This window comes from Lingula anatina, chromosome 4, assembly GCF_051362555.1.
Source record: "Lingula anatina isolate TDL-2025a chromosome 4, LinAna3.0, whole genome shotgun sequence".
Classification (NCBI taxonomy): Eukaryota; Metazoa; Brachiopoda; class Lingulata; order Lingulida; family Lingulidae; genus Lingula; species Lingula anatina.
In genome coordinates, this window is record NC_141770.1 from 11,994,144 (window position 1) to 12,019,431 (window position 25,288).

At 38.2% G+C, this 25,288-nt stretch overlaps 3 protein-coding genes across 4 annotated transcripts; 1 reads left to right on the forward strand and 2 right to left on the reverse strand.

Moving 5' to 3' along the window:
* Positions 1-14: 14 nt before the first annotated feature.
* LOC106174696 (uncharacterized) lies at positions 15-13,332 on the reverse strand. Its single transcript, XM_013556357.2, has 9 exons — positions 11,241-13,332; positions 7,656-7,818; positions 4,203-4,290; positions 3,688-3,848; positions 3,161-3,470; positions 2,645-2,758; positions 1,967-2,091; positions 1,055-1,779; positions 15-734 (listed from the first exon to the last, which is right to left on the reverse strand). Exons 2-9 carry the CDS (start codon positions 7,789-7,791, stop codon positions 612-614), a joined length of 1,782 nt encoding a protein of 593 aa, XP_013411811.2. The 5' UTR covers positions 7,792-7,818; positions 11,241-13,332; the 3' UTR covers positions 15-611.
* A 147-nt stretch (positions 13,333-13,479) lies between these two features.
* Positions 13,480-19,911, reverse strand: LOC106174694 (uncharacterized). The gene is made up of 4 exons (XM_013556355.2): positions 19,751-19,911; positions 16,965-17,150; positions 16,282-16,482; positions 13,480-13,973 (listed from the first exon to the last, which is right to left on the reverse strand). Exons 1-4 carry the CDS (start codon positions 19,809-19,811, stop codon positions 13,768-13,770), a joined length of 654 nt encoding a protein of 217 aa, XP_013411809.1. The 5' UTR covers positions 19,812-19,911; the 3' UTR covers positions 13,480-13,767.
* Positions 19,912-20,819: 908 nt separating this feature from the next.
* LOC106174701 (glucose-fructose oxidoreductase domain-containing protein 1) lies at positions 20,820-23,949 on the forward strand. 2 transcript variants are annotated; one of them, XM_013556361.2, is made up of 4 exons: positions 20,820-20,936; positions 21,386-21,575; positions 22,173-22,350; positions 22,716-23,949. In XM_013556361.2, exons 2-4 carry the CDS (start codon positions 21,495-21,497, stop codon positions 23,630-23,632), a joined length of 1,176 nt encoding a protein of 391 aa, XP_013411815.2. In that variant the 5' UTR covers positions 20,820-20,936; positions 21,386-21,494; the 3' UTR covers positions 23,633-23,949. The 2 variants fall into 2 exon arrangements, with proteins under 2 accessions (XP_013411815.2, XP_013411816.2); XM_013556362.2 differs by having other exon boundaries at positions 20,888-20,936; positions 21,355-21,575.
* Positions 23,950-25,288: the final 1,339 nt, after the last annotated feature.

The window sequence follows — 25,288 nt, forward strand, 5'->3', positions numbered from 1 at the left end:
TGGCTTAATTATTGTTACTTTATTTGACTGCTATCTGATTCTGATTTTGCCATTCTCATTGAGATGGCTGAAGTTGGTGTCTAATATTCAGTTTTGTCTTTTCAAAAACGGTTCTAGCATCCAGAAACTAACGTCGTTTTTCAGAATCGAGTCTGGCGACCACAAAATAGTATTGTTTTTCAAATCAGATTCTGGCTTCTGACACCCAGAAACTCGTTTTATTATTATTATTATTATTATTATTATTATTATTATTATTATTTTGAAAAACTATGTCGGAAACCAGAAACTAGTGCCATTTTAAAAAACAATTCTGGCATCAAAAAATACATTTACAGCCTATCTCAGAAAACAGTGTTTTGGTATAACAGTACTCTTACAATGTAGCTGCAGAAAAGAAATGGAAACTAGCTGTAGCTTATATTCAAAATAATTCCACAGGAATGTGTGAGTTGTTCAAACATGGAATTGTTGCTATAAAGCAAAATGAATGTCTTTTTAAAAAACGTTTCAAATTATATTCAGAAAATTCAAATGCTTTTAATAACACACATGTTTTCTATGTTAACCAAAGTCTTAAACATTCTCCATGAAACACTTTTTATGGCGCACTAGTCAGAGTAATCGTCTGGTGGCGTTCCTATAGAACCGTCACGTGACTGATCAGAGGCCGACTGGGCTCGTCTTGGCTTCACGAAGACCCGGACTCCTGGAACCGGTTTGCGCTCCATGGCCTAGAAAAGCAGATTTAAAAAAACGTTAACTTTGTTGTCATCTATTTTCTGCGTCAACTGCACATGAATGTGTCAATTTTTCAAAAGGAAAAAATAAGATTGCCAATCATCTTTTGAAGGGTATGCCTGGTTTGTATGAGGTTGTCGATTTACGGTTTACCTGTGTTTGATATCTCTCTCTCTCTCTCTCTCTCTCTCTGGCACACACACTCTCTCTCTCTGTGCGCGCGCACACAGACACAACAACAACAACAACATCTTCAACAACAACAACACACAGGATGTGTACAACCAACAAAATCATAGATGCGCTTTTTTACCTCCAAATCTATTCTTCGCAGCCTGGCGACTCTATTTTTGTCTCGCAACCGCGATCCTGGTCCCAACCAGTTTTGTATCTTATTTTCGAGATCGTCCAAATTAGCATGGGATGCGTCCGTACTGGTCACAATGAGACCATGAACATCGTTTTGAATTTCCTCAGTCCTAGAGATGCCATTATGCTGTGGGTGTCTCTTCGAGATCAGTCTCTGAAGATGCTTAGGAAGTCTGACTGCAGAATCATCGTTGAAGTCGATTAGCTCATCTGCACTGGTTGGATGTTCTAACGACTTTCGGTGCTCGTCTCTCAGCTGACGTAGCTTCCGCCGATGTTCTCTAGCGCGAATTCTGTGAAAAACGGTTCCTGGAGCGTACTGATCAATCAGAGGCCCCCATGGTGGCACAATGTCTACAGCATCGTCCTTTTTCGTGGGGTTCATTTTTGACAAAGTTTTGCTATTTTCTGTATTCTCAATAATGATATTATACTGTTTCGATTTCGACAGAAGTTGCTTCATGAACGGTATGTGTTTTTCAACAACGTCTGTAATTCTGCACTGTATACGCAGTTCCAAGCCTTGCCTCATTTTTTCAATGGTCTTTGGCTGGCGTTTGACAAACAGTCGATCCCAGTGTCTCATGTCGAGAGTCAGAATTTCTGTCTTTTGCGTGCATTTTGCCGTCTGGAGAAAGGTTTCATATTCCAACAGAACTTCTATATCACCTGAAAATACAAAAAAATCATTGTATAAATCTTTTTGCCAAATAATCAGTTTCTCTAAGCTAGTTCACCATCTATTAAGCCGACGAGCATATCAATCGTAATATATCTGGAAGTGCGCCATATTTAGGTCGTGGCCTAGCTAGCAGTCGGCTCTTCTCATTCTGAATGGTCCCTTAGCCCCACCTACCTATGCACTCATTGGGTCCTAAACAACACACGTCAATCAACTTCCGTGGCTCCACCTTCTTTTTGTGCGGGTTGGCCTTTTTCTGCAGCACAGCGCGGCTCAGTTTTCTAGAGATAGGAGCACCTCTAAAGACCAAGAAAAGATTAATGGTAGTTTTCAATCCATTTTCAAAGTCTGATTTTTTTCAAAAACGCATCCCCTTACACCCTGCACAGTATAACTCAATTAGGTATTGTTTATTTACAATGTTCATGGAAGTATATCATATACTCAAACCATTTTATCCCAATATTTTAGCCACCAGACGATACTGCACTGACGCCGCCCGACGCAGCAGACGAGATAGTGACACCCGAACCGAGCGCGGACGTGAGTTGTCCTTTTGTTAATAGTCTGTTAAAGATGTTTAATGTGCATATTTGAATTTATTTGTAAAGTTTGAAGATATACCACTTTTAATGCCATAAAGAACCATATCAAATGAATAATCAGAGAAAAAAATTAACCATAAAAGGATTAGACTTGAGAAATAGGTCAGTTGATAAAGTGAGTAAAATATTACCCATGTATCCCACTCTTAACAGGTGGCATGAAACACCTGCAAAGGGGATTGAATATTAAATCTATCACAGAAGTTCAGTAAATGCCTAGATGTTAATGTAAATCAGAAACCCTTACTTTGTTTGTGTGCCGTTTGCATCTTCTTTCTTTCTCTCGGCCCGTACTTTGGTTGGACTGCTGGGGAACATGCTTGAGTGAAGCTGTGGATCCATGCTTAATTTGACTTCTCCCCTGCAAACCATCGCGAAGAAAGTGAAGTTATCAACATAATTTTTTCCTTTATTTTCATCTAATAGTTTTGAATATATACAATGTGGATAGCAATAATTACGTGAACAGCATCCTTTCATTCGCACAGTATATCAGGGGTGGATCCAGGATAACATGAAGGGGGGCGGATTTTTTAGGATGCGAAGCCGACCCTCGTCCCTGCGGGTCCGAAAAAATGGTGTTTTAGAGGGCACAAGGTGCCATTTGGTACGGTTTAGAACTATGATTTAGCTTGTCAAATTTCTAATTTCCAGAGGGGGGGGGGGGCAGGATATTCCCAGAGGAACCATTTTACAAAAATTGCTCTCATCACAGACGTGCTCAAATAACAGTTAACCTCATGATTAAAAAAGATAAATATACCTTAAAATAAAGTAAAGGGCATTCACTGGCTGTCCTTGTTTCGCTAATACACTGTCATAAGTCAGCGTGTGTTTTTCTAGTGCCATGGCCAGCTGCTTTTTATACTTGGGAGGCCACCCGCCGAAAAATTGGTTAGTGCTCACGAATTTGGCTTTATCCTCGAACTCCTGGGCTAGTACACTTTTGACAGACCTTGTATACAAGTCTCGGTCAATGACAATCATGTCACAGGGATCGTCACAAATGATGGACGCTGTCCGAACGCAGTCCTCACTGACCAAAGCTACCTCGCCGAACGTGGCACCTGGGTCTATTGGAAAAAATATTTATGTTGAAATAGTTATTATATGACAGTTTGATATATTGGAGGAACAATTAACATATGATTATTATTTTAAGGTTTTCGACTAAGACCTCCTTCTGTTTGTGATTAATGCATTGAAAAGGTGTTAATAACGCAAGGATTAATAAAGAGGGGCAATGACGAAGTAAATTACTGCTTGGAAAGTGACGTCAATTTTACTAACTTAGAGTTGTGACGTAGGTTCCTAATTTTCGACGGTCTCGTACGATGTATTCATCGTCTGTGACGTCACTCTCGTGCTCTGTGCTCTCGTTCTCGGACGAATCCATGTTCTTTGCATAGAAGATATAGATAGACACTCTACCGCTAAGCAGGATAAAGAAACTGAAAAATAAATTTACTTGCAATTGATTGATTAGTACAACATGAAAGTTTAGCGCAATAGAGACCCACGTATTTGAAAAAAAATCTTACACTGTACTTCCCAATCACCTTTTATTCGTTTTTCTTTCTGTATCTCTTATGGAGTCTAATACAGCCTCAAACAACCTATAACTATTTCACGAAAATTAAGCTTAACGAAAAAAAGATGTTTCGTAAAACAAAGTATAGTTTAAATTTAACTATTCTTTAGCCTGCAGTCATTAAGTATTCCCTTTACATTCTTACTTCAATATGACAAATGCATGGGGGGTGATATATAATGATAATATGATAATGTTAATAAAAAATGCTCACCATTCCCCCTTATCTCCTTGCCGTATGATCAGTTGGTTCTGTCGGTTTTTCACAAAGCTGCAGTGTTTTATGACGTCATGAAGAATATCTGAGAAGAAAAGTTTTTTAAAAAGTTGAACTCTTTGAAACTTAAAATTGAATACTTAAACAGAAATAACATTAGCTCCCGTTTTTATCAATAGATACGGAAAGCAGATACTTTGTCTCCTATGACGTCATGGTCTTCAGGAGTGGCGTGATCGTTTATGAAGCGGTCCATCTACATCTAGTTTGAAAACGTCCTTATAATTACAGTCGTTAGCCTTATCTGCAAGCCGAAGGGTTGGGGGGGGGGCACAGGAACAAATATTTTTTTTCTCGGCAAGTCGCCACGTCACGTCACGTCATTGACCCCCCTCCCCCCCCCCCCCACACACACATACATGTACACACCACCACCACCATCCCCCCTTGTGCCTCATTTGCCAGATGATTTTCCACGGGGCAGTGAGTCAGATCTAAATGCATCAAGTCCAAATATAAAGCCGAAAAAAATTGGAAATTTCAAAACAGAACAGAAATAACCAGTGACGTGTCCGCTACAGGACCACAAACGTAATACATGTTTCAGAAACATGTGTTATTGTACTATCCGACACGCGGTGCAGACATCCACCACCGTGGTCTTTCGCCAAACGATGCAGAAACTGGTGGCGATCGCGGATTTTATTGAGTGTCTACGTGTTGAACATCATACCTTGTTGAGCAAATGTGAAACCAACATAGGAGGGTCATTAATTATGTCTGTTTGTTGAAATTAGACAACCACTCGCTGTCACACTGAAGTTAGTTTTTACCAACCGATCACATGCAGTGAATCCAATAGATATAAAGCAAGACTCGCGGTATATACCACCAATTTGTTTTAAATCATTTGTGAAAAGCCGTGACCTCGAGAATAAGGTGTAATTTTTCTTGGCGGACAAAGATACTAATAACGGTCTTAAACCTCAATTATAAAGGCCAGTTCAGTAAGATTCAATCGTAATATAAAACTATGAAAATCAAATTGCCATAAGCTTAAATACAACCCGTAGTGATATTGAATCACATATCGTTTGCCTAACGTCTTGACTTTTCCCTATAATCCACTTACCGTACCACGCGATGAGGAGTCGGTTACATTGTTTGATCTCCGTCAACTATATTTACGGAGCACTACTATACGTTAGGGATCAGATTATTTCGTTTGGATTTTCGATTTATTAACCGTCTATATATGTATATTTAGTGGTTAAAGTCACGGGGGGAAATTATGGGCGCTATATCGTGTAATATCTTTGATTGAAACATTCTTGGCCATATGTTTGCTCAGGTGGTTAAGTTGACAGTGAAAAAAATACTGCTTAGGGATTTGTCAAAGTGATTTTTCATTTTGTAATAATGATAATCGGTAAAGGTTAAGGTTATTAAGTGTTAAAGTTGACATATTGAGTGGCTGATTGACCTTTTTTTCCCCTTATCTGCCCCTTATTCGCAAGTTGGACACCTGTCCTCCTCTTATGTCAACAAGCTTGTAATCCTTCAGACTTGACCCATTGTAAAAAAGACGACACGGGCTGAAATCAGTATCAGCAATTACCTCCAGCAAGGTAAAACAAGAGCAAAGACACAATAATTTTTCAGCACATTCTGGGGAGTTTAAATAAAATGCAGGGCGTGTCTCCCCCCCCCCCAAAAAAAAAAAAAAAAAAAAAAAAAAAAAAAAAAAAAAAAAAGCTATTTAGGTTTTAGATCCAAATGAATGGCACGAAAATAATCAAAATCGATGACCTCGTTTGTTTGGGCAACTGGTCAAATATTTTAATATTAAGTACAACTCTAGTTGGTTCTTTGAATGGTTTAACTATAGATATATTTATGTACGCGGTCGATTACATTTTATAGTCGAATAAAATTCCTTAATATATGAAATTTTCTTCAAGTGTCAAGAGGTTTTTTCGATATTGGAACATAAGAAAGCAGATGTTTCTTGTTTAACACTTACTCATCAGTCTATATAGTATCTTAAAGGGATAAGAACTCTTCGTATGAAATCTATATTTTACAATAAATACATTGTAAACAACTCATAGAGAAATATTATATATTCTTTTTTACCACAAAAATGGCAATTGTAGCAATAAATCTGAAATACTTGTATGTGCTTGCCATCGGACCATGTGACCTCCATAGATGGCTATACTCAGTAATAAGAGATTATTACAAAAAAAAAAAAAAAAAAAAAAAAAAAAAAAACGAACTTTTTAGAAAAAAAAACAGGGAGTAACTTTGAATTTAGAAATGGATTCATTAACCATTGGTAAGTATGGGAAAATTGCTGTTTACCCAGGAAAATTCATTTTTTGGCCAAAATGAACAGTTGTTATCCCTTTAACGAACTGTGTGTAAGGCCCCGTTCCTATAGACACATAGGTCTACGTAGAACTACCCAAATCTACGGGGATTCTTCCTGAGTGTCATCAGCTTAACAGATTAACATGCCTGCTCCTGGCCATAATACAGAAAAGCTGGTTATTATACGTTGAAATAAGAGGAGGCGTGTCGACGTCATTCAGTTAAGCTGATTGCACTAAGCGAGAGTCCCCGCAGGATTGAGTCGATCTGCGTAGACGGATGGCGTGAAAAAATTCAGTATTTCAGCTCCTTTGTACCATGACCAAAGGAGTTTGCAATTAGTGGCGCACTCGTACCGTTTTTATTAATACTGGCACCGCTTATCAGAATTAATAAACTTCCATCGTTATTAAGAGTCCGCCGTCTTTATTGACATATTGCCGGGTCACCCCTTGTTGTGCTCAGTTCAAGCCAGGGCAAAGGTTTACTATTGGCAACCATGTCCGTTTAACCCTTGTTACTGTCGAGGAAGAAAATGATGACTTTATTAACCGTGGCAGGTAAAGGAGACGATTAGAAAACAAATGCGATTTTTCACTGTTCAGTTTTGGGTAAGCGTAAAGAAAAGTCCGGTCGTAAATGTGATTTTTGATTAATGGGTATAATCAGTGCTTATTAGCACCCTTTGAACTGAAGGATCATGTGTGAAAGTACGCCTTCTTTAGTGAAATAAGTACTTATAAAGTAGTTCAAGGCTTTCCTGACCTTTTAAAGGGCAAATGTGTCGGACTCAAGGTCTATAAACAAGGCTATTGCTTTAAATTAATTGATATTCATTAAAATGGTTTCAAAATCAGACAGACTCTTAAAAATGCAAATTCAGTCTATTCTATTTATTGGCACATTAGAAGCTTTCTATGCTAAACTGACCTTTAAGGTAGACAAACTTGTTTTTGGGTCCTAAAGAATTTTTTTCCAAAACCAATCTTGAAGTTGGCATAACTAACATTTCAAATACTCAAGCCATGCAGACCCCCCCCCCCAAAGAAAAAGTGCAAAAAGAGGAAATAAGCTCACCTGATTTCAGATCCTTAAACAGCTCCGATTTTTTCTTGAACCACGGTAACAATGGTGCGATCTCGAAGTCCTTTCTCTCCGACGTGGGCTTCGAGATCACTTCCACGACCTGCGCGTAAACGCTTGGCCTGCTCATTGTTCGCAGGGAATCCAAATACTCACACTAGAAATCAAAATACAATAATGTCACAACTTTCACTAAGTGCACATCGTGGCCAAAGGAGCCGCATTCAACTGAGGAGAAACGCTGTATTTATTTTGAGACCGTAGATCAAATACAAGGTGTCGATTAGACTGAAAGATGGAATTATCATAGCGCACCTTGAACATGATCGTTTACTTTGTTTGGGGGTTTTAGAGGGCGGTGAAGTCCATCGGTGTTAAATGGCCCGCAAAAGAAAATAAACGCAGATAGTGTGATTGTGCAGAGCATATGTAATATGAAGTAAAGAAACTGTGTCCACGGAAGGTAATTGTCTGAATGTTAACAACCAAACTTACGTATAACAACTACAGGGTTACCACTTAATATGGAATATTATTTTTTGGCGAATAAATTTTTACAAAATATTTAATTTCTCTCTAACTACTTAAAATCCAAAGCTGAGGTGTCACTCCATGTGTAGCCAGATGTGTTACCTAATTACCACACAAATCTCGAAACAATTGATGCATGCAGTTGCATATTCTGTGGTCATAAATGTGAGGGGTGGTCTTTTCGGCAATTTCTGCCCTTGTATAAAAACGCATGGGTTAGGTCAATCTTTGGAGCGTGTTTAGAGAAGCAACAAAGGGATCGCTCTGAAACTTGACAGGTACCTTAGTGACGATATGGTACGACAGCAAAGCAACGCAGCTTACTATGGGATTCTTGCTCTCAGAGAAAATGGCCAGAAACGGACAGCCATTGCCAGGTAATTCAACATTTATCAGGAACCGTTTGTGAAGTACTCCAAAGAAATGCTGCTACAGGGGCACCTACTCCAATACCTCGACCAGGGTGTCCGCGTATCGCACCAAGAAGACAGGATCGCCTTCTCCTTAGTGGACGCCGTGCTGGTCGTACAAAGACAACCAGTGTCCTCAGAAAAGAGAGGCAGAATGTCATTCAAACGCCTGTTTCAAGGTCCCACGTGAACAGGAGATTTCTGCAAGCCGGTTATTTTGCACGAAGGCCAGTAGGGAAACCACTGTTAACAGGAGGTCATGTTCAGCGACGTCTGCAAAGGGCTGAGGACCACGTGCGTTTGCAGCCAAAACACTGGAATCACATTGTTTTCAGTGATAAGGCCAGATGTGGATTTTTTAGGGTTGATCGTCGAATCCGTGTCCACTGACGTGTACGAGGGGCATAAAACAATGATTGTGTACTGCCTAGGGTGCAAGCAGGGGATGGTAACGTCTCTGTTTGGGGAGTATTTCATGTCGGTGCCCAGAACCAGTTGGTTTTTCTAGGAGGCAACCTCATCCAGGATTCCTACAGAGACATTCTACAGCAAACAATGCTTCGATTGGTAAGATTCATCTTCAGGAACAGCTTTGTGTACCATGACGACTGAGCAACCCCACATCGAGGCCGCAGAATCACTGTTTTTCTTCAAAACCAATGGGTTCAGCAACTGCCCTGGCCTGCAAACTCTCCAGATATGAACCCAATTGAAAATCTGTGGGCGGAAGTAACTCACAGAATTAATAGCTATGGTCCTCGGCCGGTAAATAGTGATGAACTGCGACAGGCAAATATCACTGCGTGGAATGATATCCCCACCCAAACTCTAAAAAACGTGTCACAGGATATGCCATGTAGGATGAGGGCGCTGCAAGCGGCTGCTGGAGGTCATACCCGCAATTACTGACTTTTCATGATTTACTGTAGTGAGTTCTTTGACTGTGTAACATATCACTGTCCGGAGGCTATCATTATCTTTAATATCTTATCTTAAAGTTTATACTGACATCAAACTGTTGATATGGTTTTCTGGGGGTGTTCCTTTCTTTTGAATGGCATCTTATGTCAGATTTAATATTATTGACCAAAATATCTCACAACAGAAGATTGGATGTTATTATCACTCAGTGACATACTTTTTTAATGACTCAAGCCAAAAAAAAATTTAATCAGCACTCAAAAATAACAACGATAAAAAATATTCCATATTAAGTGGTAACCCTGTATGCTGAAGAATTTGGCTGAGGGGTGCGTAGTGCATAATTTGATGTGTGTTTTAGACTGCATTCTCACAGATTTTAGATCGATCTATCCCCGTGGGGAGTCTCACTAGATTACTGTCAGCTTAGCCGGCTTAAATGTCTGTCCCGCCTACTAAAAGCTGTAAGGGGCTAACTATAGTGCGCGCTCGGCTGACAGCAATTTAGCGTGAACCCCCAGGGAGTTAGGTCGATCCAGATGGATCGATCTAAATCTGTGGGAATGCATTCTAAGATCGCGTGAAAATCTTTGTGAAAATACCCTGCTGATTTAATATATAAATACCAAATGCAAGTTCAAGAAAAGACTTCCTTTTCAAACGAAATAGTATCTTTGTTAATGAAACATTTCATGGTATATAATATTTTAAACAAATAGAAAAAACTGAACTTGAAAAGCGACATCGATTCATGTTCAGTATTTTGGCACCCTGAGATTTATTGTCTCCTCACATGTGGCGCAGTAGCCATTAGTAGCGTAAGCTCTACCATTTTGAGATCTATTTCAGTTATTTGAAAATAAATCATTTAACGTGTCTGTACAATAGCCAACACATGTTTAAAATAATTTAACATGAGTGCGGTTAGCCTGCAGCTTGTATTAACTTGTAGGAACTCTACATTTACACGAAGAGCGCAACGAACAACGTGTATGGGGTCACGTAACAATTAGACGAATTCAGATTTAAATGTCATTGTTTAAATACGTTACATGGATCACAGTGTATTACATCGTGACAAGTTCGAAGAAAATGCATTAAGAATACTTATTGCAATTCAAGTATGATGTAAGTGTGTTTTACTCCCTTTGAAGATTGCTGTCCAACAAATAATTTAATAAGGTGGTTCGACTTAAATAGCTAGATGTTTAAGATTTTTAACAAGTGCTTCATCAAAGCTTTCATTTCGCTTCATGATTAAATGTTAATAGATGTCTTGTTTGCGTGTACGTTCATTATTTTTCACCTTTAATAATGGGTAAAACACTTAAGAAAATTAAGACATCGGAGCTGGTCCAGTCCTTAAAATTTTTTACTCCTGAAAGATGGTTGCAATTCTTTAAGTAATTGTTTACCTATTATAAAGGTAATTTACAAAATAAAATAAATGTTTCTTAAAATCCAAATAATGGAATACACAAGGTATTAATATTTGTTAACTTTCTTTTTTACTTTATAATTGTAAAAAGATTTTTGCTCATATCCATCTCAAAATTATTATTACAGTTTTTAATTAAATTTGAATGTTAAGATTCTCTGATCTTAGTATTCAGGTAAATCTGACTGTGAAAAATTGTACATAGAGAAACTGAGGACCGCCTTTTAATAAAATATGTACTGACTACACTCAAGACCACTGCAGTATAAATAAGCTTACCTTTGGATATTCACGTTACGTCAAACAGTGTAACCCAAGAGTTTTTCAACAGATTTCTTTTCGAAATTCCTTCCAGCAGAAGTTGAGTGAAATCCTCTTAAAGAAGTGTGTCCGTGAACTACCTTTCTCGTGTCATTATATACACACATCCACGAGGTAGATGTTACTCATACATGTGCCTTGAAATTAGAATAAACTTGCTGGGAAGTTCAATTATCGGGACTTGATAGGCTATTTTACGCTGCCGTCTACGAGCACAGGCGTGACTTCGCGAAGAAATTAAACCAATTAATCAAGCTGGCAAACGTACTTCCTTGAAATGCATGCAGTGTAGCCACTGGCTTTTGACATTTTTCTTTCTTTTGATTTAAACCCCAACGATAAAATGTTGTTATGAATTTAAACTTTTCCAACTTTTGTGACACTGCCAGCCAATTTAGATTTGAAAATTTAAAATCCTTCAAGGAAAAGCTAGATTCCCATATCCCTTGGAACAAGACAAGGACATATATTTTCCACCGATGTGACGACCAATTCATATAATTTTCAGCAACAGTCAGTGGTTTAGAATTCGCAGTCGGGACTAAGGCTGATTTCCTGACAATATTTCATAAGTAACTGCAGTCCCATGGATTTATTTGGCAGCCCGAGAAACTTCTCCCAGCTGACCACGTAGTTGTCCTATGAATTGATGTAATCTCCCTGTGTGTGTCCTGCATTGCCCATGCTTTCCTAATGGACCATAAATCACGAAATAACCATTTACACTGGGTTTCAGAAATTTACACTTGGTGTCCGATATCCATTTCTCCTTGAACAGTCAGGTCAACTTCATGATGAGGTATTCAAACCCTTAAAGATAATAATTCTTTAAAAAAAAAAGAACAAACGTTTTACACACCTACGATTTCTCCTTGTAACAGTGCTGCTGTCAGGTCAAATTCATGACGACTTATTCAAACTTTTTTTAAGAAAATAAAATGCAAAATAGTAGAATTTACTTCTCGGGCGTTTTTACACGGCTTGTATCTGAAGATAAGCCGAGAGCTTAAATGGTCGCTATCCTATCCATAATACATGTCATCCCAAGTTTAATATTGTCCATATTTATTCAATCTAGCTGCGCTCGTACACTAATCTGATTGCCTGACAAACATTTGTTCAAAGGCGTATTTAACCCAAATTTAACCTTTGTTTGGCAACATTTAAGACGCAAAACAGTTCTGTAGTGTTTGTTGTAATTTCACACCCAGATTTATGACGTCTAAGGTGATTGAGAATTGATCGGGTCGAATATTAATGATGTATGTGACAGGCATCATTGAAATGTGAGTTCATATATAAGAGTTAAAATCGGTATCAGTAAAAAAAAAAAACCTCCGACAGAAAATAAACAGATAAAAAGCAATATGAAGATGATGTAGAAGTGGCAATGAAGCAATTGTAATAGTAAGAAGTGTCTACATGTAGTGAGGAATGGATTGCTTAGAATAAGGAAGACAAAGCACCAAATGTACCAAATACACCAAATGTACATGTATAATCTCCTTACAATCACATGAGCCATTTGAACAGACATTTGGTTGAGTAGCATGAGAAGTAATAAGTGACTAACAATTCTTAAACTGTTTCCAAGAACTCCTGACGGCATTTGTTAGTTTTAATTTCAGAGATTGGCACTCAAAAGGGCCTCTTGCGTAACAAATGCAAATTATCTATGTAATTTTTCAAGCAGCCACACGCTCTGTTACATTTATCATTGCCGTTTCTAGGAAATTTGAAGGGGGTGATGGGCTCGCTTACTTAACTTTCTTGTGATCCCTTAGATATCGATCTAAGTGCTAATTCCATTTTATAGCTCACAAACAGGAACATTTCACCTTCATCATTGATGGGAGACGCCTAACGTAATCCAATGCATTGCTGATTACATGACATATCGTTAATCTAAAACAATTAGCAGGCAATGTATAGTATTAAAGATAAATCCAACATGACCCATTTATCGAAATGACTCTGACTTCAGCTTACCAGTTGTGGATATAATCCACGTGTTTTAATCAACACCGTGAAACCAGGAAAGCTAAAAAAAGTTTTAAGTTTTTACTTTTTTATTCGAAGAAAAAAAAATCAGCATTGACAAGATACGTTCTCTGGGCTGCGAGAAAGATGTTGGCATTATTTCTTAAAATTAAATAAATAAATAAATAAATAAATAAATAAATAAATAAATAAAATGTAATGATACCTACGTACTTTTTTATTCATTCTATAAATTCTTAAATTCAAATCCATTTTAAAATCAAGTCTAAACCCAGCTTGACAAACTTCGGGTGATTCCGTTCACTTTGCTCGTTCGGTGAATGACGGTACGGAATCAACCAAGGTGTGCACACTGGTTTGAATGCACTGTCTGCGCAGCTAACACAATCAGTGAAGCAGAGTTCACAACCTGTCTTCTCTACTGCAATCACTGAGTGTTATCTTCGCCACCGCAATGGGTGACAATACTTTGAACAATCTACACTTAGTGGAAGACGTGGTCGATCTTGTCCGAGTAGAGAGGGCGGTAGCCACACTGGACGTTGCGTGGCCAGTCGCAAGCCTTGGCGTAGTCATTGTAGACCAGACCTTTGGGACATGGACGGTATCTGTAGACGAGGTAATTCTTACAGGTCAGATACTGGCTGCAGCCTGCAGGCTCCTCGTAATCGCCGGATGGATGGGGGCAAACTGCAAGAAATTTTTTCAAATTAGTCGTGATCTTGTTCAGCTTTTATGTCTTCTATCGTGTTGGGATAACATGCAATGAATGGATTGGAATAGGTCCCCAGCAACTGAGGGATCTGTAGTATTATACTGGTACGGAGGGCTTTATAGTAAGTTTAAAGCAATCTTTAATATTACATAGATAATGTCTTTAAAAAACAATGTTTAGTATCTGAATATGGAAAATAAAAGTTAGTTTTATAAATACAGTTAACCCTTTGCTCGATATAAACTCCTTTGGTAATTGCCCTAAGCAAAACATGTAAGTATTTATTTATTAACGTGATCTATGATATAAATACATCACCCGGCCTCATGGGCCTACAAGCCACCGTTCTTTATATATATATATATATATATATATATATATATATATATATATATATATATATATATATATATATATATATATATATAGCATTATTCAGGATAAAAAAAGAGACACAAGGAGATGTCTTTATTTCAGGGATTTATATATATATATATACCAGAAACAAAGAAGTATGTAAGAACATGTAAGAAAACATATTTATATTAGTCAATTAAGACGTGACAAGAATTAAAATAGTACAAATAGTTGGGTTTACGGCGCTGGGTTGCAGGCATGCGGCCTACATCAATTTGCGTTAACAATGCATATTATTCTTATCTGACGTCCTAGCATGCCGCCCGTCCTCCATCTCAAATACGCAACCAGCGAGTAAAATTAATACTTAACGAGGGCTTATCTGGCAATGCAATTTTTTGTTCAACCCGTCCCATCGCCCCTCTTCCTCACCTCGTCGAGCCTAGCACGGGCAGGGCATGGTGAGATAATGGCTTTGGGAGCTGATGCAATGAATGCTCATATGAGATGTTAGCAAGAGTCGCGCACTGCTTTGTGAAGAAATCGAGGGTCCGTGTATCAGCGAGTCCACCCTGTATTTGATTCATACAGGTCAGGGTTAGCATGACGTCAGTGCACAAGGGACTCCCTCCTAAGTGCATATAACACCGGAAAGCTATTTACAAGGATACCCGACCCCCCCCCCCCCCCCCCCAGCTCCGCACACCCTCTCTCTTGAAGCACATCACAAATACACGTATCTGCCCATTCAGTATGGGTCTAATAATTTGCAGTAACTAGGGTTTGTTATTTAGCTAGTAAACAGGTAGCTTTTGTCACCATATAGGCCTAGATATTTTTGAAAATATGTATTCATTCTTGGATAAGATAAGCTGAAATTCCCTGGTGCAAATTTTCTGGTATGTCGTACTACCCGGTAATAACAGGAGCATTTTTGGAGGGTGGCATCGTATTTTGTTCAAATCCAGATCTTTATATCATACGAACACTTAAAAAAGAAATACATGCATCTGTACTTCTTGGTTTGAGTGTGTGACGCTGTGAACAATGGTTCTACTGTATTCTCCTGGCAAACGCTCAGGTGAACACCGTCACGGCGCTCGTGCAATTTGCCATTTAGTATATATAGATCACTTGTTCCGGCGCATGGAATGACTTCAACACAGTCATTTAATTTATACTTGTCTTTTCAACGCCCCAGCAGTTTTATCCCATTTGAAAGAGGCACAGAAGGCAAGTGGCAGGTTCGAAGTCGGGGGGAGGGGGGGTCTGGTGGCTCCAAATAGTCGCCGTTTTGTCGGGAAAAGGTTCTCACTGATTCAGAGTTTGTTCTAGGTTCTATACCATTTTTAAGTTGGGTCAACTAAGATAGTAAAAAGGTCAACTTTTTTCAGAAAAAAAAACGCCTCCCATGGTCTAAAATTTCTGGCTAAAACTCTAAGTGGTGGCTTAATACCAGACCGATAGTCACCTGAAATCTCGCCAGTCTGGACGCAGGGATGGAGAGTAAAAACTTCTATGGTTTCCTAACATTAATGGTCAATAGAGCACGGTGTGTGTTCCCAAGGTATGAATGACACCCGTTCTAGACGTCGTTAATGTCCTTCCATCAGCACGCACAATGTAAATGATATGATGACCGAACTCGTGTCAAATACAGGGCATTCTATAGGCTAACAGATGCTTTTGATTCTTTGCCTGGCTTATTTTAAATGCACCAAAGTTAACCTGACTACGCTCCTGTCTTTATAAACATTAAGGCCTACAATTTTCAATTTGTCCAAAAATGGATTTTCCCGAGGTAATTTTCCTATACTTACCAATGCTTAATGCATTCGTTCCGACATTCAAGGTTATTTCCTTTTTTTTTAATTATGCAAGTGCCTGAAGAAGAACAAGATGTTTTGGAGCAATAACTACATGTACCTTCATTTCTAAGCACTGGTCTGGCGCCACATTGGACCTCATCTGGGCTCTCACAGCTCTTCTTGTAGTCGTCCCACAGCAGGTTACCAGGGCAGGTCATGCGGGCAAGAACGTTCCAGCGGCAGATCAGGAATCCGGCGCAGTTTTCGGGGTCGGCCTCCTCGCCGTCGTAACAGACGTGCTCCTTCTTGTAAGCCGCAGCTGGAAGATATCGTGATATTTCCAATCTAGGTGTTTAAATTTCATAGCATTATTCAGGATAAAAAAAAGAGACACAAGGAGATGTCTTTATTTCAGGGATTTATGACATTTGTATGAAACTGTTTTAATCAAGATTGCAGCTTAATAAACAAATACAAAGGACGCTATCAGCAATGTCTATTAATACACTCACACACACACACACACAGAGAGAGAGAGAGAGAGAGAGAGAGAGAGAGAGAGAGAGACGAAGATAGTAGTAGTTCTACTACATGGTACTTAAATTTAAGTGATGAACCCATTTCGCTGTGAGATCTGCAGCCAGTTCAAGAGGTCAGAAACACTGATCGGCACTTCTGCACTTCAAATAATTGCACGGAGCTTACCGTATTCGAGCTGATTCATGTACAAAAAACATTCCATAATGAAAATATAAAATAATAACAGTGAAAAAAAAACATTCAAAGCAGTCAAGGGCTTACTGTCATAGTATGGTCTGCTGCAATCGGCCTTCTCTGGCACCACGCACTGGGCGTCCCATCTGTCCCATTTCTTGTAGTGAGGACACTGCAGGACCAGGCTGACCTTACCCCCAACACACACCACGTACTTGGTACAGTCGTAGATGTCGCCAAATATTCCATCAGCTTCCACGCATGGTGGGTCCACTGCAATGATATGATTATTTAAAAAAACATGGCACTTTTAACGATATTGGACACTTTTCGTTAAGGGTGTCGATGCATCAGGCCGGGATCGTTGGACACGCGTACCGTGTACTTACTGTAAAAACAGTCGAATATGCCGTCAGGTTCTGCACTGAAATTCAGTTTCCTTATGGTATTCTTATTTCAAAAACAAACAAACTAATAAACGGCACATTTTCACGCAGACGCTGGAACAATTCAAACATTATTTTATTATCAAATTAATTACGCTTTTCTGGGAAATGTTGATAGCTGATACATGATTAAGCAAATGATAAATAAAATAGAAGGAATAATTTTAGATAAAAGCCAATAAACCAATGAAACTGATACACGTTATGTATTTTACAGTATGGATATTGCATAGGACATGGAGATACGGTGCTTCTGTTGTCTCAATAACCCCACCAATGCCGTGATGCGCACATATTAGTCAAGACGAGTGAAAGATTGTTCAAACAGACAACCATCGTTGTCAGCAATCATGTATGGTTGTGGATAAACTGAGACAGATTGCTGTGAACACGATAGACCGAAACTGAGGTGTAACAGAATGCAGGCCCTCCATTTAGTTATAATTGTGTGGGTTAGCCTGACCTAAGTGGGTTAAAATTTAGGGCGGGGCTCATCTGTACAAGTGAATGGGAAAAGGACTCTTTATCATGGGGGACTCTCTGTCACGTTACACCGGGACCAAGCAGAGTGTTGGGTCGCGTTAATAATAGGTCGAATTACATAATCGATTTTAAAATTAAATTTTCATTTCAAAACTGTTTTCTGTGAGATCCGTCTTGCATAAAATTAGCCTAGAGTTGGGCATCGTTGGCATCTTCCAAGTCTACAAGATACGCTTGTTTTGATTCATGTGTAGTGGTACAGGTTTATGATTTATCTTCGTGTCAGTCGTTCTCAAGGTTTTAGAAAGGTATAATAAAATAATATACATCTCATATTGAACATGTTGAACATTCTTAATAGAAACAAGGACAAGTCATTGAAATCTTCTTACATACAGGGGGTATACAACACATCCCTTGTGAATTAATTGTTTTCTATGGCATAAATGATGAAAGTACCCCTGTATAATTGGCATTTCGTGTGTGAAACCAATGCTCGGAAAAGGCCTCGTCACAACGACTAGCATTCATAGTGTTCCACCAACAAAAGGAAGTTTGAGCTGCCCAAACAGGCTAAACACAGACCTGATGTTGTATTTTATCATTGAGCACACATTAAAGATTCTGACCACACTTGTTAACACGTAAACCTAAACAATGAAAACTTTCTTTTGATTCTGACCAAGGACGAATTTCCTTGTGCTGACTAACCACTTGACGTGCTCATCATCTCACCCTATGTACCTGTGGATACCAGGTTTGCCATGAAACAAGGCACACTCTGGCTTTTATTTAGTAATGACTTATTGAGATCATAAAGATTTCAAGTTATGCTTGAGATAAATTACTGCCTCATATACACTGTACTGGTACTACGGACACGTGGTGCGCATAAAATTAAATTGATTTAAGGAAGGTTCTTAAACTGTAGCAATTTTTCTTGTTTTCCACCTGGTAAGTCACGATGAAAGGTACCACGTGATTGATTAACATTAAGATAAAGTGATTGTTCTTCCTGTTAGTACTTAGTGGTAAGGGACGAACTACTTAAGGAAATACAGTTTTTATTCTGACCATCCTTAAAACGTGAAAGAGTACAAGCGCATAATGAAAAATAAACAACTATCACTTAAAAATCCTCTTTGGTTTCAGCATGTATGTTGAATGGCAATTTATCTTTCTACCGCAACAATACTGTTTCTTTTTGATTGAAATTCAAACGCACTTCACAAGTCAATTGCTATCACCATAGCGGCATCTTCAGAAAATGAAATGACGTTACCAAAATCACCACAATACTTACATTTAAATTTTGGTCGCGGTTCCAGAACAGCGGAAATCGCAGAAAAGAAATTAATTTTTGCTAAGAACGTTTTACATGTGCTCCCTTTGTGTCAGAAAGAGGTGCGTACGTCTACCAAAAAGGTACATGTACGTCTGGTGATTTACAAGAATGAAAAGCAGCACATTTTAAGTCTGTCCAGAAAAATATTATGAAAAAAAAATTGAATAGTATGAATGAATCTTAAAATAACCGTTATGGGGTAGAGAAAAACGAGGGGTGTCATGAGAATGATTTAAATGTTACTGTCGCCAAGTACGTGGTCGTACAAAGAGTCGATTCCACATTGAAAAAAAAAATGCCATCAAAATATTTCACTGAGCCATCATATCTCTTATATTTGTACTTTGGACTTCAAATAATTAATTTGGTGTCCCTTTTAAAACCAATTTTGAACAAAGTTTCATTCCATTTGGCAGTTATTAGTAGAACACACGTCAGAGACGTACACTCGTACATGCTACTCGATGTATTTTGGCAACGTACACATTTTGGCAAGACAAAGTTACGTTATAAATACATTTACGAATCGTCTTCATGACAAACGTTAAATCACACAAGATAAATGCAACACATTACCAGTAACTGGATGGAATACTTACATTCGACGCCGCAATGGACAGCCAAAATCAATCCAGCAAAAATAACACCGGTTGCCAGCATTTTCGCTCCGTGCAAATGGTTTCGGTGATGGAATGGCACTCCACTACATATATGAACAACCTTGCTTTGTTACAAATGGGGGAAACAATGTGGACGAGTCCAATACTGCGGGAAGCTTATATTCTCACAGATTGAGGGAAGGGAACGTTTTTTCAACCAATGGGATGGGATAGTAAACTTGAATTATATCAAGAAAAATTGAATATAAACCGTACGCTAATTAGTTTTATTAGATGTGCTCAATTTCTTATTGTGAAGTGTATTCAGTGCAGACATAATTTTTTTTACAGTTTATTGTATTTTTTACCTGCTCAACCTTAAACTAGACCTGACCTTTTAATAATTCCTTTTCAAAATCGTTAGATTCCCAAAACAAAGCCATACTTATATGCACACCGCTTATTTGTTTTACTCACGCATGCACAACACAATGAATTTAAACACAAATGTTGCATTTGATCAACTAAGCTCATATGCCAAAAACTATAGACCAACCATTCATTATTTCTATAGGGTTATGACGATATGCTACATAGAATAATTTCTGAGTAAAAATAAAACTTTATTAATCACAAATAAAACAACAAATATTAGTATTAAATTTTCAGAGTGCCAAATTTCTTTGGCAAGGACAATTATTAAAAATGATTGCATCTTGGAAAATAGAAATTTTGTTCAGGAAAACTTGGAGAAAAAAACATTACATGTTTTAAGATAAGTTAAAAATGTGTAAAGAAAATCGTTTTACAACTGTAGGGTCACAATATTGGAGTAGAAGATAAATTCATTATTTTGCAGTTATGCAGAATGCACGCGGTTAACCAAAAGGTGCACGAGCACTAAAATGACATTTAACCACCACTTATTATCATATTCATCATACGTTCACATGTATATAGTTATTAATTGATTTTAAGTATACTGATATAAGTTATTATATGGTAAATATCTAATAACCGCATAATTTGGTTGTTAAACTCTCTGGCCTGACATGACATCTCGGTCCTGGCTCGATATGGTATACAGCGATAATTTGTGGCCTGACATGGCTTATACGTGGGCTCCAGTCAAACACACTTAAGGTCAAGGTGAGATGTAGATGTGATGTTCACCGTTTTCTTACAGGTAAATATTCTTCTCAAAATTGTTCAACAAAGTAGCCTCTTGATACTTTTCTTCTTTACGATTGAAATGGGCATCAGTAGTACCTATGATATCAAATCTAATCTAATAGACAGTATCGGACTGCACTGATTTTATGGTTTTGTACGGAGTATTTGGCACTTGACAAAGTTGACTTGTGTTGTTGCACTTTAAAGATAACATTTACAACAAAACGTATTTTCTATACTATTTAGTCTATTATTTTCATCATCTCATAAGTTCATCATCTGTATTCTACCTGTTGATCAATAGTGTGTGCGTATGTTATACTGCGCGTTGATAACAGACAAACATGACCACTTTTTGGGTATACTTTTGTAGTATACCCCCCCCCCCACCCCACCCTGTAACTTTCACTTTTCAAGCAGTTTTTTTACAGGGGTATATCACAAAAGTACCACTTTTTGCAGGTGGGCTAGCTATCACCATTGTAATACTTGAGAGAGAGTCTGAATGCACTGATCACTGGGACAGAACAAAAGAACTGTCTGAACCACAAACTCCAGTACCAGCAAAACCATGTTACCAGGAATAGCAGTGTTTGGGACTGGCTCCACTATACAGTGCTTGGTACCTGTACTGAAGGCTTGTGATTTCAAGGTAAATATATCGGGGTGGGGGTGGGGATTCCATACCAACTCCTCCAGCAAGGGCACCCTCCGTCAAGAAACTTGTTGATTTTCACATTTTTTATTTAAAATATTATAGGGACTAGGAAAATGCAAACTTTTAGTTTTAAATCTGAATTGATTTTAGACTTATGACAATCCAAAGTTGTACCTAGTATAGGACTTGACTGTTTTATCAGAAATATTCCCTTTTGCCATTGCTGAAATATCTTTTATAGCATAGTGCAGTAGCTAGCCCCTCATGCCATCCAATATTTTGCATAATTAACTTTCCTTCAGTCCTATGAGCAAACAGGGAGATAAACGTTATTTTCATTATACCATTATTTCACCTGTGGTGACACCTAGTCAGGGTGCTGCACAGAATGTTTATCTATTAGACAAGTTTTTGGTGGATAATGGCTTTAGAAAAATTTATGTTAAAACAAATAATTGAGCATATTTGGAGAGCGGGCCACTGTTCAGGTGCCTTGCAGTTATTAGAAGGGCTCTAGCATTGGCTTTAATTAGTGAGTGTTTTTAGATGTTCACTGTAGTCTGACACATTTTGTGAAAAATCTCATTTCAGGTAGAAGCAATCTGGGGGCGTACAAGGACAGAGGCTGACGAGGCAGCCAAAGTACTGGATATACCATTTAGTACTAACAAGGTGGATGAGGCTCTGTTGTGTAAGAATGTAGAGCTGGTAGTTATCAGCTGTTCTCCTCATCTCCAGTCCCCCATTGCTGTAAAGGCTTTAGGAATTGGTAAGGTTAATTAAAATATAGAAAGGAAAATAATAGTCCAAATTTCATTAAAAAAATAAAAAAAAAAAAAGAATTGTAAGTTTTATTTTCAGCCTTTAAGATGGGGTATAATATTTACCAAGGATGCACATAATTATGCCAGCCTATTATTGAATTCGGTTATTTCTATCAGTAATTGTAACATTTGCTCTGTTCATGACATATAGAACAGGAAATAGATAATAATTTAACAGAAAAGTTTGTTGGTTGAAAAAAATGCTTTCTTTCCAGCTGTATACAGTAATATAGAACTCATGTTAGACAGGTAGAGTATTATTCCAGATGTTGTTATAAATGTGTTCTGAAGCATCTTTCAATCTCTCCAGGTAAACATGTCCTGTGCTGTCCTCCTGCGGGTCTCAGTCAGCTACAAACCTACAAGATGGTCACAGCGGCCTGTTACTATCCCTCACTCATGGCTATAGTGGGGTACGGGCTACGATTTCTCCCTGCTCTTCAGAAAGCCAGGCAGTACATTGACGAGGGCTCCATTGGGGCTTTGACTGTCATCGAGGCACGGGTGCAGTGTGGGAGTTTATTAAACGAGAAATACGATTGGATGTGTGAAGAAGGCATGGGGGGAGGTGTGTTGAATACGTATGGTGGAGCTCTCATTGATTTGGTGACTTACCTCACACATCAGAAGGCAGAACATGTGAATGGAATGCTGAAGACTTATGTTGATAGGACTGCTGGGATACAGGGGGTACGGCAGATCACTAGCGATGATTTCTGCTCCTTTCAGATGGAGCTCAGTAATGGCGTCTCGGTCAGTATCAGCTTAAATTCCCACCTGCCCGGGACTTTCGTCCACGAGGTGTTGGTGTGTGGGACGGAGGGGAGGTTGGTGGTGAACGGATCCACTTTGCAGTTATTTAATAATAAAAGTGACAGAGGGGAAATCATCACACCTGAAAAACGGGAAATCATAAGTGAACCCATGCTGCGATTGCTGTTGAAAAACACCGACATTTCTGCTCCGTTTTTGGAAGGGCTTACTCAGCTGGTGGGTGTATTGCGTGATGCGTGTGCACGCACAGCAGACCGCCATGCGTGGTTGGAAGAGCCCGTTCATAGAGCAGCAACTTTTGAGGATGCATTATATGTCCAGACAGTAATCGATGCTATTCGCCAGTCTAGCAGGACACATGAGTGGGTGAAGGTCAAGGTCATGACAGAGGAGCCAGAGCCTAATCCACACCTTTCATCAGCTGTCCGAAGAAGTACATTTTCAGCATACTAAATTCTTTTGCAGTCTTGTGAGAAATATACTGTTAATGAATAATAATTACTTGATAAAAACTGAGACCAACATGCAGCTCTACAAAATTTGGATTAATTTTAATGAATTATTGAAAATTGTAATGTGTACTAGTATTTAATGTAGCTGCCCTTGAACATTAAGTAATATTCTAGAGTGTAGTAATTCTCATTCCATGTAAACGAGAAATCCGATTTTTTTATTATTTGACTCATAAAGTGTAATTGTTGTTACTGAATGAAACATATAGGTGCATTGGATTATTTTGTGCATCAAATAAATGTTATTGTGTTTCTTAATGGTTCTGTGTTGCAAATAATGCCTTGTTGAGAAAATTGCACTTTGTGTTTGCCGCAGGCCTAGTCCCGAATTTAGGCAGATTCCAATTTCGCTTAGGCCCAGTCCAAAAAGAGCATAATGCAACAGCATATTTACTGAATAACTTCATATGTTTACCAATTAACAGGTCTTGAATTGGAATAGGGTCCACATTTTTATCCTTGACCACAAAGACAAAAAAAAAACAAGGCAGCAAAGCTGTCAAATGTACAGACAAAAAACAGAAAATAAAGATGCAAAATAGGTCATTTTGTCAATTTTGATGCAATAATAAATAATGCTTATAATAGCACTGTCAGTCAACACTGAATTTTAATCATGCACAACAGGTAACATGGTCAATAACAGGAGTGGACCCAGAGATATTGCAAAATTTACCTGCATAATTATCACTGCTTCCTTATTATTAATCTAGCAGACTGGCTTAATCTTTGGGAGTTTACAGGGAAATATCATCAACTGTGCTTTATGTAATCTCATTTAATAACCTATTAATTAGGCAAATGACTTTATAACTCTGAACTTAGCTTAGTGATACCCAAGGGAAATTTACAGACTGACCCTCTCAAAGGTCTTTCAGGCCCATAAGTCACATCTTAAGAAAAGCACAAAGTAATAATGCACAAAATAGGATGCTGTCAATTCTGATGCAATAATATATTACGCTCCGTAACTGCAAAGTCAACATCAAATTTAAATTATGCAAAACAGGTAATACCGATGAAAGTAAAAGCAGGCCCATGAGAGTTCAAGTTCATACTTAGAAAATGCCAGAATGAGAAAAATGAGAATTTCACAAAAAGTTGCGTTAATTCAATAAAAAATGATAATCCAATAGAGCTGGTTTTCTTATTTGAGCTGTATGTCAATCCTAAGAACCATTCTTTTAAGCTAAAAAAAATAATAAGTAACACAGTTTGCTTTTTATCATAACGTTTGTGATGACAGTGAACGAAGTTGGCTTTTTGTCAATTTTGATGCAATATTACATAATGATTAACTATAATTACCACCATTTATTTTTATTAATAACGTGGTCATTTAGAAAATTTGATTACCACTGGGCTTCATGACCATGGGAGTTCCAAGTCCCACATTGAAAATGCCAATATATGAAAGATAACAACTTCACAAACATGTACAACAGAAAAAGAAACCAATTAGATTGCTTTTCCAACACAGGCTGCATTTTAGACCTGTGTTTCTTTCCTGTAAGTTTTAAGAAGAGTAAGTAACATGCTTTTTCTTTAATGGTCACTATAAAAGCAGTGTCCAAAATAGAGGTTTCTTCATTTTCGT